Source organism: Ixodes scapularis, unplaced genomic scaffold, assembly GCF_016920785.2.
Source record: "Ixodes scapularis isolate PalLabHiFi unplaced genomic scaffold, ASM1692078v2 PGA_scaffold9__187_contigs__length_104089568, whole genome shotgun sequence".
Lineage (NCBI taxonomy): Eukaryota > Metazoa > Arthropoda > Arachnida > Ixodida > Ixodidae > Ixodes > Ixodes scapularis.
Window position 1 is genome coordinate 80,670,327 of NW_024609884.1, and position 15,540 is coordinate 80,685,866.

Below are 15,540 nucleotides of genomic sequence, written 5' to 3' on the forward strand. Positions count from 1 at the left end.
GGGGTCTTCAACGTGCTCCACGCGGTAGTGATATACACTACCGTACGCCACGATACTCATCCAGTCGAAACGGGAAGGGATGGAGATTGAACACAGGAGCCCGGTGGTGCAGCGCAAGCTTTCGCTACACCGCGTGCTCCCCCTTTCCCCTTCCCCCAATTTAACTACTGCACCATGATTTCGAAAAAGGGAGATTACGGGTAGAAAGGAAGATACTTGATAGAAATGAAATGCACGCGCCGTTGGCCCGAGGAACCGACATGGTTGTTTATCCTACAACCGCGAAGCTTTTGGTGAACGCAGTGTCACTGGAAGTCATGTTCTTGCACCGCGCATTAACGACACATCGCTGGTACTCCAGCACCAAAGAGGACATCCGAGAAGCACCCTCTCGGCCACATATCCTCGCTCCCTTGAAAAGAAGTACCGTACGCACTTCGGGCCTCTTGTGTCGCGACATCGCGAAGACGCTCGAGATCTGCCATTGTCCGCGAAGGCCGGCTGCGCGGTCCGACTCCCGCGCATTGTGCCCGACCTGGTGGACTCCCAAGGTGGCCATTGTGACTTTGCCAATTACGGCACACCGGACGACGACGCCGCGGGGCGGTGCACACGAGCGCCTGGGTCCTTCTTCGGCGTACCGCTGATCGTGTGGACGTCCAGCACTGGAAGAAAGGCTCGCATGACCCAATTAAGTGCTCGTGTCGCCCCCATCCCCACTGACCGCTGCGCTTTGGCGAGTGCCGTCGTCTTGGAGCCCGAGTTTACGTCGCTAATTGGTCCGTCCAGTCCGCAGGCAGGCAGCTGTGACCGCGAGCGCGGAAGATAGTCTCGAGGGTCGGCCAAGGCGGGCCGGAACTGTGTGTCGCTGCAGCGGAGGTCTCCCCCTGGACGGTTCCATGTGGGTTGGCTTAACGGCGTCGTCAAACGAGCGCGACGTCGTACACTCTCATCTGGGAGCCCGTTCGGGTGGCTGCGCCTTGCGCGTCGCGCTCTCTCGGCTAGTCTCGCTCTGGTGAGGAACACGGAGGAACCACGTCGGGCCGTCCGCCACCCGTGGGAGGTGCTCGCAGGGAGGATCGCACGGTTCTTTCACCCCGCGGCGGCGGTTCTTTACGACTCGTTTAGGAACTGCTTTTTTTCACTGATCCGTCTGATCGGTCGAAGGCCGCGTTTGTGAACGTCCTTCCGTTTTGCTCCTGGTTCCTCCCAAAAGGTCACGTGGAAAGGACGACGCGGCGCGTTTATTGAGATCTTGGGAGCAGAAAGATTGGTGGTGTCGCCGCATCGCCCTGCGAGTCGTTGCTTCTGACAGGTCGGCCCGGACGTCGCGATTTATAAGACAGCTTCAGGAGCACCCGATCGCGGAAGTGAAAGACGCGTAGGCTCAAGTGGTCTGTCCTTCCGCGGGAAGCGGCAAGACTCGCTCGGGAAGCGACATGTTATCTCGTACGTAGGATGTTCCGACGTGTCTCGGCGGTATCGACCCACGTGAAGCGTAATCCAGCCGCTGCTCGGACGCCCTTGTGTCCCATGAAGCGTGAGATCCGTGTCAGGCTGCCATAGGGGGCGATCGGACGCGTCGGCCGCCCGTCCAACTCCGTCCAGGAAACGAGCTCGCGCCAGTCGGCCGCTACTCGGTCTGCATGCGAGGACGCGCCCCGCCGTCGCCCGCTCCGGACGCGCCTCGCACCGACCAGTCGGCGAGACCGCGAAGGCCGGCCGGCTTCCCTGCTTGCCTGGTTACCTCCAAAGCGGGCACGCTGCTCAAGTTCGTCAAAACGCGGCGCGGCAGCGATAAAATGAAAGGTGAGTCCCGATTTACTGCCTGATACTGTATAGTCACTGTTGAAACTCGGACCTGCAGTTCCTAGCGCCAGCGCACTGGCTTTGAAGCAGCATCAGCTGTGGCTCTCGAAACGATCGACGCTCACGCACAGTTCATGCTACGACAAAGCCAAGCCGCTCGCGTGGAGGCAAACAAGCCCATCGAAAGAGACGTCGTGTGCTTCTTATCCTGTCACTGGCGACGTGAGACGCTGCCGACATCCTGGCTCTCGGGCAGCGAGTCTGTCGTTGAAGGTTGTTTCGCTTGCTTGGGAGCTGTCGGACCATTACCGCCTCAAAGCCGACCCGTGGAGCTCCGATGCAGGCGGACGACGCTTCGCGGGTCTTTTGCCAGTGCGGCCTGGCAGATTGTCAGCTGTAGCGATGGCATGCATGGTGCCGACTGACGGTGTCCGTAGATCCCGCTTCTCTCGGGAGTCTCCCTTCCAAAACCCATAACGCCCTCTTCGTGTCCCGCGCGAGTCGAGATTCCCTTTAATTGCATGGTATCCGCGACCAAGCCGCTCTTCGCGTGGCTCGGCCGTGGACCAGCATACAGTCCTCATCCAGGGCCTAACATCGGCCCTTCTCATCCAGAGTCTCGCGGATCAAGTATAACGCTGACGTCTTTTGTTCCCTCTGCTTTCTCTCGGATGACACTCACCGACTCTTCCTCTTCTGGGCGGGGCGAGATGAGACTGGCGTTGACTTAATTATCGGTGTGTCGTCAAGAGGCGGCATTTCTCGTTGTACCGTTACCTTTCTTTACGCATGCCTGCGTCGAGCCGAAGAAAGACAGCGCACTGGGCGTTCCCAAAATCCGTACGAGGTGCCATCTACCGTTTGAGGTTGCTGAAGACGGGATTTAGAGGGTTTGAGCCCAGGTATTCTAAACTTTCAATCGTTTTCACACTGCCTGCGTCGAAAACCAAGGTTTTGCTAAGGGGACCGAGATGCGCAAGATGCCTTCGAGCTTGAACTTCAAATCGAACTCTCCTCGTGACACGACAACCATCGCACGAGCTCGTGCAATCTTTGCTGTGCGAAAGTGCAGCATACTTAGATAGAAAATGTTCACAGACAAATGCGAAGTTTACAATCGCCTGTGTGCACTGCGTATGACTCATCATGAGTCTCCAAACAACACTTATCGGCAACCGTATTCTATTTGCTTTATTACGATTTGCTCGGCCATTTCGTACAAATGTACAAGATACGCGTAATATAAGCATGAACAGACAATGTGCGCTGTAGGCCAAGCTTTGAAACAGCTCCGGTACTATGCCGTTGGCACCAATGTCAAAAGGTTGGAGCCTGGACTGCTAGCTCCATTTACGTTGTGACTCGGTCATTGCTGTACTAGTAAAGGCGACTCCTTTATTCTTCTTTTCTTTTTCCAGTATCACGCTAAGAAATTAAAGTTTACACCTCGGACTTCGATTTCTGTTGAAAATCGAGATGCCGTCTATAGGGCCTCTTAGGAACGTTCATATCCCCCGACAGTATCAAGATATGTGCTATGTCGGTATAGCTCTGTAGAAAACAAACGTGTAAATATTGTCACGAATGGAAGCATAAACTTGACTCACGTAAGCGCAATCAGCATTGACCGTTCGCAAGCACTGGACCTGCAACTCTGTTTACGCGAATCGCAAGTTCGAAGTATGTACGCCTGGTTTGCGTCGGCGGGCGGAGTTGTTCTTTGTGCGGTCGCTATACCTCAGCCCAATCTCGAAGAACGGAAATGCCGATGAATGTAACATTGAACGGCGACGCCAAGACCAGTCCAGGCCGGCGGGTCGGTGTTCCATATCTCACGCGGCCATGGTCAACGGCGCGCCGTTTGGCGGCTCGTTCTCGGCATTGCGCAACCGCCACCTTCATTGTGCTCCCCAGGGCTTACTCGGGCGTTCGCACGAAAAAGCTCAGCTCTGCTTCGCTAATAAATTGAGTCTCGGATTTCATATGCGCCTTGCTGAATAGCCAGGCAGCATATGCTGTATTTGCCTCTCTACGAGGCGCGTTTCAAAAATGTTCGCTCTATAATTGGCGCGTTATGAGTGTTTAAAGGCTCAACTCCATGGAGCGAAAGAAGCGACCGATTTCTCCCGGAAGTCTTCGCGTGGCGTCACAACAGCGTCTGTTTGCACCGCGCGGAAAGTGAACGTGCCGCAGAGCAAAGTTAGTCCAGTGGTCGCACATATCCGCTCCATGAAGTTCAGACTTATGCCTGATTCCCATGGTACTAATGTTCGACGTCACAACTGCGGTATCCGGGCCCCTAAAAGAGGGGGCGGGGGGGACTTAATTCCCCCCTTTTTTTTCCCCTCTCTTTACTTAGGGTGGTGCGAGGTTTTAGCGCTGTGTCGCGGGTCAAGCGAAACACTCTATTTCCTTTCCTTTCTTTTTACACCTCGCGCGCCGTCATTTTAGGGAAGGGGGAGAATGGGGGGACCCCTTCTCCCCCTTCCTTCAAAAATATTGCTGGCTGCGGGCCGCCGCGGCAGCGGCCGCGGCGGCGCGGCCGCTGCCGTACGTAAAGCCGTTTTATCGAAAAAAGTGAGCGCGTTCAAAAAAGGAATTCTTGTGCCCCGCCTTGTCTGAATTCTTGTGCCCCGGATGTCTAATTTCATTAGGGGCCTTTCGTATATAGCCTACGCTGCGGATTTCTGGTCTTGTGGATGACCGCCTGCTCAATCTGTGCTCAACGTGACGGCAAACGCTCCCACTAATAATGAAGAGCTCTATAGTACGGTCTACGAAAAGTCTATTCTGTGCCATATGTATGAGAAAACTGGTCGCGTAGCGGTATGTCGAGCAATACACATCCGGAAGGGGTTCGCGTTTTAAGGCCATTACAAGTAACACGACCATTTATTCCAAGCACTTTTAAAAGACAGTATACTCATAGTTTGTTTCAGGTAATTACAAAGCAAATAAAGAAATGTTCGAAGCACGTTAAGCGCGTCTGTGTTAGGCAGCCGTTTGTGACGAGACCTTAGAACGGGCAGTTTTGGCGAGAGGCGCCGCAACGTTGCAAATATCGAAGTACAAAAAAAATGTACGGCATAATAAAATATTTATTTTTAACTAGAGCAATAAATAAAACCCCTAAACACGCCGATTATGTTAATAGGCAGTTTTAACATAGCATACGACACCCCTAAACTTCAGTTGAACGTACAGCGCACTGACGTTCAACCGACGCTACCAATTTTCACGAGCGGCTTGATATCCCGAGTTGCACAACTTATTAAAATAGCTTAAATAAGTGTACATGACCGCAAAAAAAAAAAAAAAAAAATTCATCGGGGTTTTTCTGGGCCCTACTGCAAAACCTCGGTGTTTTTTTTTTTTCTTTTTTCTGATACTTTTTGATGCGTACATAAACTGTTTAATATCTTATATTGTGCCGTCATCAAGCCTCTAGTAAAAGTTGGGGCCGTCAGTTTGACGTCCGTGCGCTGCACGACGAACTGAAGTTTTGGGGGGTGTATATGTGAAAAGGGGTGTAAGGACTACATCCTTTTTTTTTCTTTTGTTTTCTAAGAGATGAGTACAGCAACGTTGCTGGCGCGCGCTGAAAATTGTGCTTCAAAGGCGCAGCACGAGCTTCCGGTTGTAATGCTACACCGCATGGTAGCCTGCGGTAACAAACTTTCTATCAATAACCATAGAGAATTTTGTTCACGTGTTGCAACACACTAAAACCGAGACGGTGAGCAGCGAGTTGTAAGGTTGTGACGCGAAGACACCAATACTGTGAACGCTGCTCTTCCGAAGCTTCACGGTCACCGTTCGCGGCTCAGTTTCTAGAACGCTGATGGCCAGGCAAAGCGAAAACACGATAACTTCATTACCCTAAAAAATATTCTGCCACAAACAGTGACGTGGCCGGTGCTTAAAACGCGCTCGCCCACCACAAAGCTACGCAAGTTGAGGTTTCTGCAACTTTTAAATATCAACATGCTCGTTTTCCTAACGTGCATCAACATCTGTCACCTATAATATGATCCCTCTCTAACCGCTCCCCATTTGTACACAAATAAATAATTTTAGCGCTCGCTGACCGTGCGTCAGCGAGCAGGCGCACAGGAAATCCTGGAGAATCTCTCCCCGTCTCTTCCACCATCTTGGAACTGCCGCCCCGCCACCTATAGGGCGTTGGAGTTGCGAATAGGCGGCGACAGGTTAAGAGCTCAGGGAAAACTCCTTCCACCCTACTTCATTTTAGCAGAGCGAACGCTGGAGAAGAGGCGACCTCCTCTCCGGCGTTCGCTCTGCTAAAGTGGAAAGAGGTGGAAGGAGCTTCCACTTCATTCTTGATCTGTCGCTGAAAACAAATCAAAGTCAGTTGAGAAGCTTCCAAGAACGCTTGGCGCCTCTTCGTGTCGCGTACGCTCAGTGGCGCTTGGCTATCAGCCTAAAGCCCCTCGATAGGTTTGCGTTTGTCTTGCGTGAATTGAATTAAGCGTGAATTTCATCGAGGGAGCTTGTATCAGCCCGACTTGTGAACAGAAGTGGCGGAACCGGTGGAAAGTTGGATACACATGCCTGCGGTGGAACGTAATTCTCCTGTGGTTTTTATGGTAAACATAAAGTTTGCTCAAAAGTTTGTGCAAAAAAGAGCGTCGTTCGAAAACTGTCCTTCTCTGCTGCTCGTGGAGGATTTGCCGCTGGTGGCCGCGTTAGTAGGGAGTTTTAGAATAGCGCACGCTAAAGCTTTGCTCACGCAAAGAATAGCGTCGTCGCCACTGCGCATGCTCCGAACGCAAACCAGGTTTTGCGCTTTGCGTGCACAATTTTAGCGAGCGCTATTTCTCGGAAATAGCGTGCGTACGCAAAGAGTCTTTGCGCTTCTCGAAGGAGGATTCGTGATGACAAGTTGGCTAAAGCCAAGACGAGCAGAGTTAAAAACAAAATGGCGGCTTACAGGATTATGTTGGCGGCTGCTTTGGCGGCGTCGTGAGTGCGACGTCGGTGGCATTCTCGCGACGGCGATTTTCAAAACGGGACGACATTACACTCGGCTTGGCAACGATCACCGGCAACTTGATGCTTGCGACGCGCGAACATTTCTCGGCGAAGGTACGATGTGCGAAGGTCAGTACACGACACCTCTTTTGCCGAGGCGACGCAAGCGGACACGACCAGTCAACCGCTCGCGTTGCATTCTCCTGTTTAAACAAATCTAAAATGCTACTCTGGTCCAACAAACTTTTTTTTTTTAAGTTACAGCATTTCGTGTGTGAAATAAAAAAATTGTTACTCTATCTTGGCGGCGTCACAAGCGCGAGATGCTTGGGCTTTTGCGTCGGGACGGAGAAACGATATTCTACAGGTTGATTCAAGGAGACGCCAGGCTCTTTAAATCGACCGCAAAATTCAGTTTCTTAACATATCACGCTACGACTCTGTGCAGCGTTGCCCACAGATGGTGTTTTTTTGTTTTTTTTTTGTAAAATTTGCAAAGAGCGAACTTACCCGAGGAAAAAGTAAAGAAAGAAAAAGGCTTAGCTCCTATGGAAATGCAGCGACGCCACCGGTCTTCAAACAACACGGCGCCGTTTCGCACGGGAGACAAGAGATGGCGCAACGAACGCCACCAACGAACGAGCACACGGCGCCGAGAGCCGGCGTTTTTAGCAGACAATCTTTTCGACTCAAAAGCGGCGCGCGTTCCGCAGGCGGCGACAGTCGCAGAAGTAAAAACAGGCGCGGTAACAACACGGAAGTGCAGTTTCTTGTCTGCTAAAGACGCCGGCTCTCAGCGTCGTATATGCTCGTTCGTTGGCGGCAGTTGGCGTCGCGACCGCTTGCGCCATCTCTTGTCTCCCGTGCGAAACGGCGCCGTGTTGTTTGAAGACCGGTGGCGTCGATGCATTTCCATAGGAGCTAAGCCTTTTTCTTTCTTTACTTTTTCCTCAGGTAAGTTCGCTCTTTGCAAATTTTACAAAAAAAAAAAAAAAAAAAGCACCATCTGTGGGCAACGCTGCACAAAGTCGTAGCGTGATAAGTTAAGAAACCGAATTTTGCGGTCAATTTAAAGATCCTGGCGTCTCATTGAACCACCCTGTAGAACCCTCTTGCGTGGCGTGCGCTAATACAAGTGCTAAATTTAGCGCTAGCGTGCGCTAAAATTGCGTGCGTTATTCTAAAACTCCCTAGTAACGCTATCCGCCTCTCTGCCCGTCACTTGCTCGCGTGCAGGCAACAGAGAAGAACCGCTTTGGAACGACGCTCTTTCGTTGAGCTTATCCACTGATACATCTAGCTGGTGAACATGGCGTTGATGCTCTTGATGATGATGCCTAGGTGGCGCATGCTGCAATCGAACCATTCGCCCATCCATCATTGGGGGCGCGAGATGATGATAATGACTGTTCAGCCTGGCATACACATCTCTGAAAGAAATCACACCGTGTGAATTCGCACAGGCGGAATGTGCTTTAGCCTCTAAGTGCCAAAGGGGAGTATATTTCCCACCTCATTAAAACACCCGCAAGTCCCAGAGGGAAATATATTCCCTCTTGATACCGTAGCGACATCCAGCCCTTGTTTCAACTTAACACAATAAAAATATTTCAAAAAGTTTGCGTGCATGCCTCGAGGTACTTACTGAACTTTTGTTGACTGTCGAAGATTTTTTTGGCATAATGGCCTTTTCGAAGGCGCTCCGGAATACGGAAATGATAATTCATCAAGAAACAAGAGGAAAATGTTAAAAAATAAGCAAATATCATTTAATACATACTGCACTCATTAAACAAGTATTTCTTTTAGTAATAAACATATGTGCTATTCCTAAGTAAAAGTACATGAGTTTATTTTATTTTCTTATGTTTATTTTGTGCATACTGCAGATCACATAAATCTAGGCAGGATAGGCAAAAAATATATCGCACCCACATTAAGCATGACAGTACCGCGATCACAAGGCAAAGCGACACTAATTGACGCTGCAAGTATTCTGACTTCACACTCATGCCCACACAAAAGAAGGAACTTCACTATCAAATCAGATTACATGATATTGGCAGCGTCGAAAATGTGTGACACTTACAAATCTTAATCTTATACAAAAATATACATATATACACACACTAAAAGCACATCAAGCAAACAGTAGAAAACAAAAAAAGAACAATATTTTTTTCGCTATATCTAAAATTTAGACAAAGATTTCTAATGATGCTAAGAAATCTGCACAAGAAAATAATTCCCGAGGCAATAAATTCCAATCACTTACAGTTGAGGGAAGCATGAAAACTTAAACATATCAGTACGCGCAAAATAAGGAGTTAAAGGGTGTTCATGATTATGTTTTGGTGACCTCGTAGAAAGCTGGCTCAAATACAAACGGGGATTGAGGGACACCTGAAGGAAAATTAGACGGGCTAGCTTACGACGGTGCTGAAGGGTCGGTATTTTATATGTTTGCATTAACAAGGACGGTGAATCTGTGCGTTTATATTTTCCACAAATGAAACGAACTTTCTCTAAAATGTCGGTATGTAGTTTTGGTAAATGGATTTCAGGCTATGAAACAATATTCTAACCTTGGCCGAATGATTGAGCTGAAGGCAAGTAATTTGACGTTTGGAGGGTCGTTGTTATATGCCGAACCAGGCCGGGCTTGCGAAAGGCTGCTGAAGAAACGTTGACATGATTTGACCAACTGTCAATGGTGACTCCAAGGTATTTGAAGTGTTCGACTTCATAAATGGGAATATCATTAATGCGACAAGAAAACATGAAAGGCTTCTTTCTCTTAGTAATAGGAAGCAAGACTGTTTTATCAAGATTTAATTCCATGTTCCATTTGTCACACCAGTTTCTAATTGTACCGAGATTGTATCTAGCAAATTTGATAAGAAATTGAAGTTATATTTTTAAATAAGACGCAATCGTCCGCAAATAACCTAATGCTCACAGATGGCTCTATGACATCCACGAAGTCATTTACATAAATTAAAGAGAGTAGTGGTCCCAAGACGCTTCCTTGGGGCACCCCTGATGTTACATTTAACGTCTCTGAACAACAACCCCCTACCTCTACGAACTGCTTGCGATGTAGTAAGTAGCAACGAACCTACTTTACGATTTTTGGGGGAAGTCCAATACCATATGTAGCTAGGTTTGCTATAGGGCTATGGCCTTACTAAAATTAATAAAAAAAATAACATCGACCTGGTCGGTTTTGTCTAGCACTCTTGCAAGTTCATGAACGGTAGATACTAACTGGGTGGGGGTTGAAAAGCCTTTTCTGAATCCGTGTTAGAACTTTGTCAGTATGTTGTTTGCGCATAAATAAACAACATACTCTGTCAGTATGTTTGCGCAAAATCGCTAAGTCCTTGTATACGAAAGAAGCCTAGGACATCTGTCTTATCATCCGGCTGATAAAGAAGAGTCATCGGACGACGAGAATGATGATGACATCAATGAACAACTAAAGTCACTCGCCCAAAGCTCATTGAGAAAACACAGATTAAAAACTTGCCAAATACAATATCAGCTCTTCCGATGACGATATTGGCTAAGGTGTTAACTACACCCTAAGAAATGCCTGCGCGTCTACTTACCCGCAAAACACTCGAAGAGCCAATCTTTGCGATGTATATGAAACCAGCTCAGCGATTGATCAGGCGGAACATCTGTTTAGACCTCAAAATTACGTCTGCCTGTGGCATTACGCAATGCAAGCATGACGCCCTGCTTTGCGGCATGTTACAGCGTAGACTACAGTTTTAGGTCTAAACGGATGCTCCGCCTCATCATTCGCTGAGCTGATTTCGTAGATCGCAGAGATTGGTTTTGTGAGCGTTTTGCGGGTAAGTAGACGCGCAGGCATCTCCTAGAGTGTATGATCGGAACTGTCATGTTGACACCTACCAGAACGATATAACTTCTTCTAATGTTGTTGTTTCAAAAAAGAAGTTAGCGCTACGTGCAAAAACATTCTGGACTTTGTTCATTTTCTTACAAAAATGATCAATGAGTTTTAATTGAGTTTCTATTCAATTGAATTACTTTCAAGTCAAACTCATCTCATTCTTTTTTGTAAGGCTTAGCATCAGCTTCCTCCAAATCTGCTCCAACCTTCACACCAGTGACGATTTTGGAAGCACTGTTTGGTAAAAGACTGAACATAATTCTAAAGCAAACTAACCTGTACGCAAGAGAACGCAAGTTGAAGGGCTGAGAAGAAACAAAAAAACCTTCGCGTACCAGACGACGTACGCTTTTCAGCCGAAGCACATTTTTCTTAGTGAAAAAAAAAAATACATCAGGTTTTGCTTAACAGAGAAAATGAGAAGGTCTACATTTGTGTAGTGCTCTCTTTTGAGGAGTTCCACCAGATGGGCTCACTGGTGACCTAGAGGGAAGAATATTCCCACCCCCGTCTTACTAGAATCAGACATTTTACCTTTTAACTTTTTGCTTTTATAAAGTTTATGTTGCAATAAAAACGATTTCCAAGAAGTTTCGTTAAAACTGACTGGTAGAAACGTTATGGGTTTTCAAGGGTTAGCGTGGCTTTGCACGCTGATAACCTAAGGCATGCTCGTTTAGCGTAGACGATGCTGAAGAAGCAGCGATAAATTGTCTTGTGTGGGCTTGGACAGGATCGTAAAAAGCTCGAGCAAGTCGGGCACAAGGATTCGAGGATCACATGATCGAACACCTCTAGTCACCGACAGTTAGTCCTTGCAATTATCGCAGCCAATGAGATTGCGGTATTTCCCGATAAGAACTACGAAGAACCAATCACGGGGCAACAAGCGTGAAAAGAAGACGCCCAGCGTTTCTTACGCTGGAGTGACAATGGTAGAAGTTATTAATGTCATCGTTCATGTGGCTGGCCGTGGTTTCTGACACCTTAGATCGCATTGTCGGTATACGTGCTTGTTTGATGGTTTTGCTGGTTTCGCCAATGTGCGCTTAAACTGCCAAGAAATTCCTCGCTCTATTTTACCTATATATTTGCACAAATCCGAGCTGACCTTTGTCGTGGTTACAAAGCGTGCGAGGGTACTTTCCCACATTTAGGGGTTAAGTGTATTGCGATTTTGGAATTGAAATGAGCGAATGAGGAGCTCCAGTTATTATTTGGACTCAATAACAGTATATTCGAAGCACGGTGTGCTCAGAATATATATACGTGACGTCAGCACCTTTCAACTGTTCAGAATATAGACGCTTTCAACCCACGCCAGATTGAGCCGCCATTGGCGACCTTCTCTTGTCTTACCGAAATACCGGGCCACTGAAGCGGGCGTTGATGAGCCTCCACAAAATGCCTATGCTGAGGAGAGGGACACAGTAGCAGCTAAAGTGGCACTAACCTGACCTGCTGTGTCAATGATGAAGTAAAGCGAACGGAATAAGAGGAAACAAAAACTAAAAGTCGGTTATGGCAGCGCCAATGCACAGCTGCCCTGAAAGCGTCTATATTATACTCCGTTTCACTTGAAGTGCGAGCGTAGCACGAGCTACAAGAGCGAGCTCGAGGCTTTCAGCATTCCTGCCTGGCACGTGCGCTCGTGCGATGCAAGCATCGTTCAGGACGACATGCTCGTCGTGCTCATAGCTTCGGCTTTGCGGGCAGTTTAATTGAAACGCAGTATAATCATCATTGGGCTTGTAGCAAATATTCGAAATGTGTATATAAATATTGGACTAATTCAGTCGTGCACGTAAAAAATATGCTATATTTTGGGCAGTCAAAGGCAACCAAAGGCGAATACAAGCAGCCATAGAAATCTACACAGGTCGTATGATTGCAAAAGAGGAAATCGCAAATCGGTATCCGCGAATTTCCGTGGACTTCAAGAACATGTTTAGTACTATTTGTTTATTGTTTTGCAAACACGACACGGTCACCCAAAGTTCTCTGGCAGTGGACGGCGAGACTCCCTTCAGACCTGACACAAATTACACGAAGTAGGACGGCACAGAGGCAGCTAGGGGCGGTTTGAACGCACAAACGAGCGTTTTCGACGAGCAAATTGCCTCTAAAGTCCGCGTGCCTCGACGTAAAAGAAGACAGTTCCAGAGCACTCTTGGGAAGAAACGCGCGACAAAGCTCCGTTCGCTCCTAAGGTGACAGAGAAGCGCAAGCTGCGTATTCTTTTTATGCCAGTCGAAAACCGACCCTGAGGCATGTGACGGCAATCACCGGGCGTGTCTATAGATGTAACGTGGATTCACGTGGCGAAAGGACGAGACGCCATTGGTTCAGCAAGCACCACTTCTCCACTGCACACTCAGCTTTGAGCTAGGTGGATCATGAACGATACATTTAGGGTCGCGTCTAGACCTCTCGCCGACAGGCCTGGCGGTCTGTGGTCTCTCTCCGGGGTGGTCATCGCTTCCCGTGCTTCGAGGCATCAGACACGGAATGGTAGGGGACGCGTGACGCATAATAACGGGGCAGTTTCTCTCCGCCACCAGCCGGACGTGTCCGTCGTGAATACAGCTCGCCTGCAAGCTGGCAGTGCTATGGAAGGTGCTGGCGCTCGTTGGACCACCCAGCCGTCGGTCTTGCGCCACGTGACTGGCGTTTGATTGGTCAGAGCAGCTCGAATACCTTCTGCCGCACTTTCAGCTAAGGCGAGCCTCCACTGGAGAACGTCGTCCGGCCTCGCTCGTTCCGGCAGCGATGGAGAGCGGTGGCCGTTATTAGAGCCGCTGGGATCACGGTTCGATCATTCCGGCCGAGGATTCGGGCTTTTATGCGTGACTGTGCAGTCAAGGACGCTTTCTCGCTCACTAAACTCCCGGATGTGTGACGGCGGTACACTCCATAACGCCGTGGCAGCTTGTAAAACGGTCTGAACCACTTCTGCTCCTCCTTCGGTTCTTTCTTTCTTTTTTTTCTCATCCACGCATGGGGTTGTTAGAAACAGTGACGGCTTCTTTTCATTCTCTTTTCCTCTCTGGGTTGTCTTTGCGGTGACATCTCTTTTGTAGCAACATAACGAGACGGACGTGCGCGTGTAAATGCATTGCTTCAGTAGCGTGTCACGTACACGTATGCAACCGTCCATTTAGTAATACTTGGGGAGAAGTCTGACAAAAAGCGATAGAACTTATTGGCATATGCCTCTCCTGTCTTTAGACCATTCGTGTGTGAACGGTAAATATTTCTAACCAATGGGCTTCTTGGGAGAAACAAGATTAGCATAAGATCTTGAATCGAGGCTTGTTTTGCTGGGGTCGAGTTGTACCACCAGCGGCCATTGCTTGACACCTGCGAATTCAGTGAACCCTATACGAAAAACATGAAAAAGTTAGATTTCTCTCATTTGTATTATATTTGGGACGTCCAAAACTTCGGTGAAGTTTTCTAATAATGGTAATAAATGTTGTGCTGTGATGTCAATAATTTTTACACTCAAGTTTTATGGGGGGGGGGGGGGGGGGGGGGAATACTTTTCTATCCTACGTTGACATCCTCTAAGGGCCCCACGGGCAGCCAGTGGGAGCCACGTTGTCATGCAAGCAGCCAGAAAGGTTTGCTTCGATTACGTGCTCCCTTTTATATTTCTACTTACAAAGGGTTGCAGATTGTGTTTAAGGCATAGTTTTTGTTTCCAAATCAAAGCTGACGATATCTGATGACACATCTGCTCTTGCTCGGTGAAATAACTTCTCTTTTTTGATCATTTTATAATGAAGTGAGCTCGTGTCGTGAGTTATTAAAAGCAAAAACGGAGGTTTTGAAGCATGACGACAACGATTCGGAAGAGTCGAGCAGACGAATTCCGTGTATGGATGGCGGCAGACAACAAAGGTTGGCACGCTGTTTGTGTAATTTAATCATTTTCTCCACAGTTACTGACGACTGCAACTTGTCTCACTATTCCATTTAAACCTTATATTTTTTTTTAACAACCCACTTTATGCAAGCTTCGAAAAGTTCCCTCTTATTTATTCCTCCCATAGACTTGCATGTATCGCCTGGTGTCAAGCAATGGACGCCGGTAGTGCCCCCGTCGGGCTCCCAATCCGCGATCTAGCCTACACAATAAAGATCAATGCCCTCAAGTTTTGGGCCCTTTGCTTTCCTTTGTGTGTATTAATGACCTTCCTGCTGGCATTCAGTTTCCTACAAAGTCATTTGCTGTCGACTGTGTTCTTTACCGCGAAATACTTAACCAGTCCGATAATTCTCTTCTCCAATCTTACATCGACAATATTTCTATCTGGTATGTTGAATCGCTGATGTCTCTTTAAGAAGCCGTGCAGAGATATTGGCTAGGAATGTTTCGCACTTTACACCCGCTATTACTGGCACTAGTGGGACCCAACTATTTGCGACGTGCGTTATCGAAAGCGTCGCTGTGGTCGGCCTTCCGCGATTGGCCGAATGCTGACTATGACGTCAGCAAAGGATTTTTCATCGACGGAAATAAGAGGAATGGAAGAACTTCAATTTCGACGGTGTTGGTAGTGTTGCTTTAAGAGCGCAATGATTTCAAGCTTCCGCCATGCTCCTCACAAACACCGTCGAACTTTTTGTTCGCAACGTAATGACGTCACGAAAGGTAACCATAGGAGGACGCCACTAAAACATCTCGGCGCTAATAGTCGCACGCAACGCCACTGACCAATAAGCTTCTTTGTCACCGCGTAATACCGAGGATAAAAGTGGGCGCTTCCTTTCTGCCTGTCCTTCGCAAAACGTCGTGACGAAGTTGTGGCGAT

General features: G+C 48.2%; 1 protein-coding gene across 1 annotated transcript in view; it reads left to right on the forward strand.

Moving 5' to 3' along the window:
* Positions 1-1,646: 1,646 nt before the first annotated feature.
* Positions 1,647-15,540, forward strand: part of LOC8040622 (heat shock 70 kDa protein 12A) — a 93,373-nt gene continuing 79,479 nt past the window's right edge. Inside the window, exon 1 of the mRNA XM_040503021.2 lies at positions 1,647-1,809. Within this exon, the coding sequence (XP_040358955.2) occupies positions 1,647-1,809 (163 nt within the window). The remainder of the gene's footprint in view (positions 1,810-15,540) is intronic.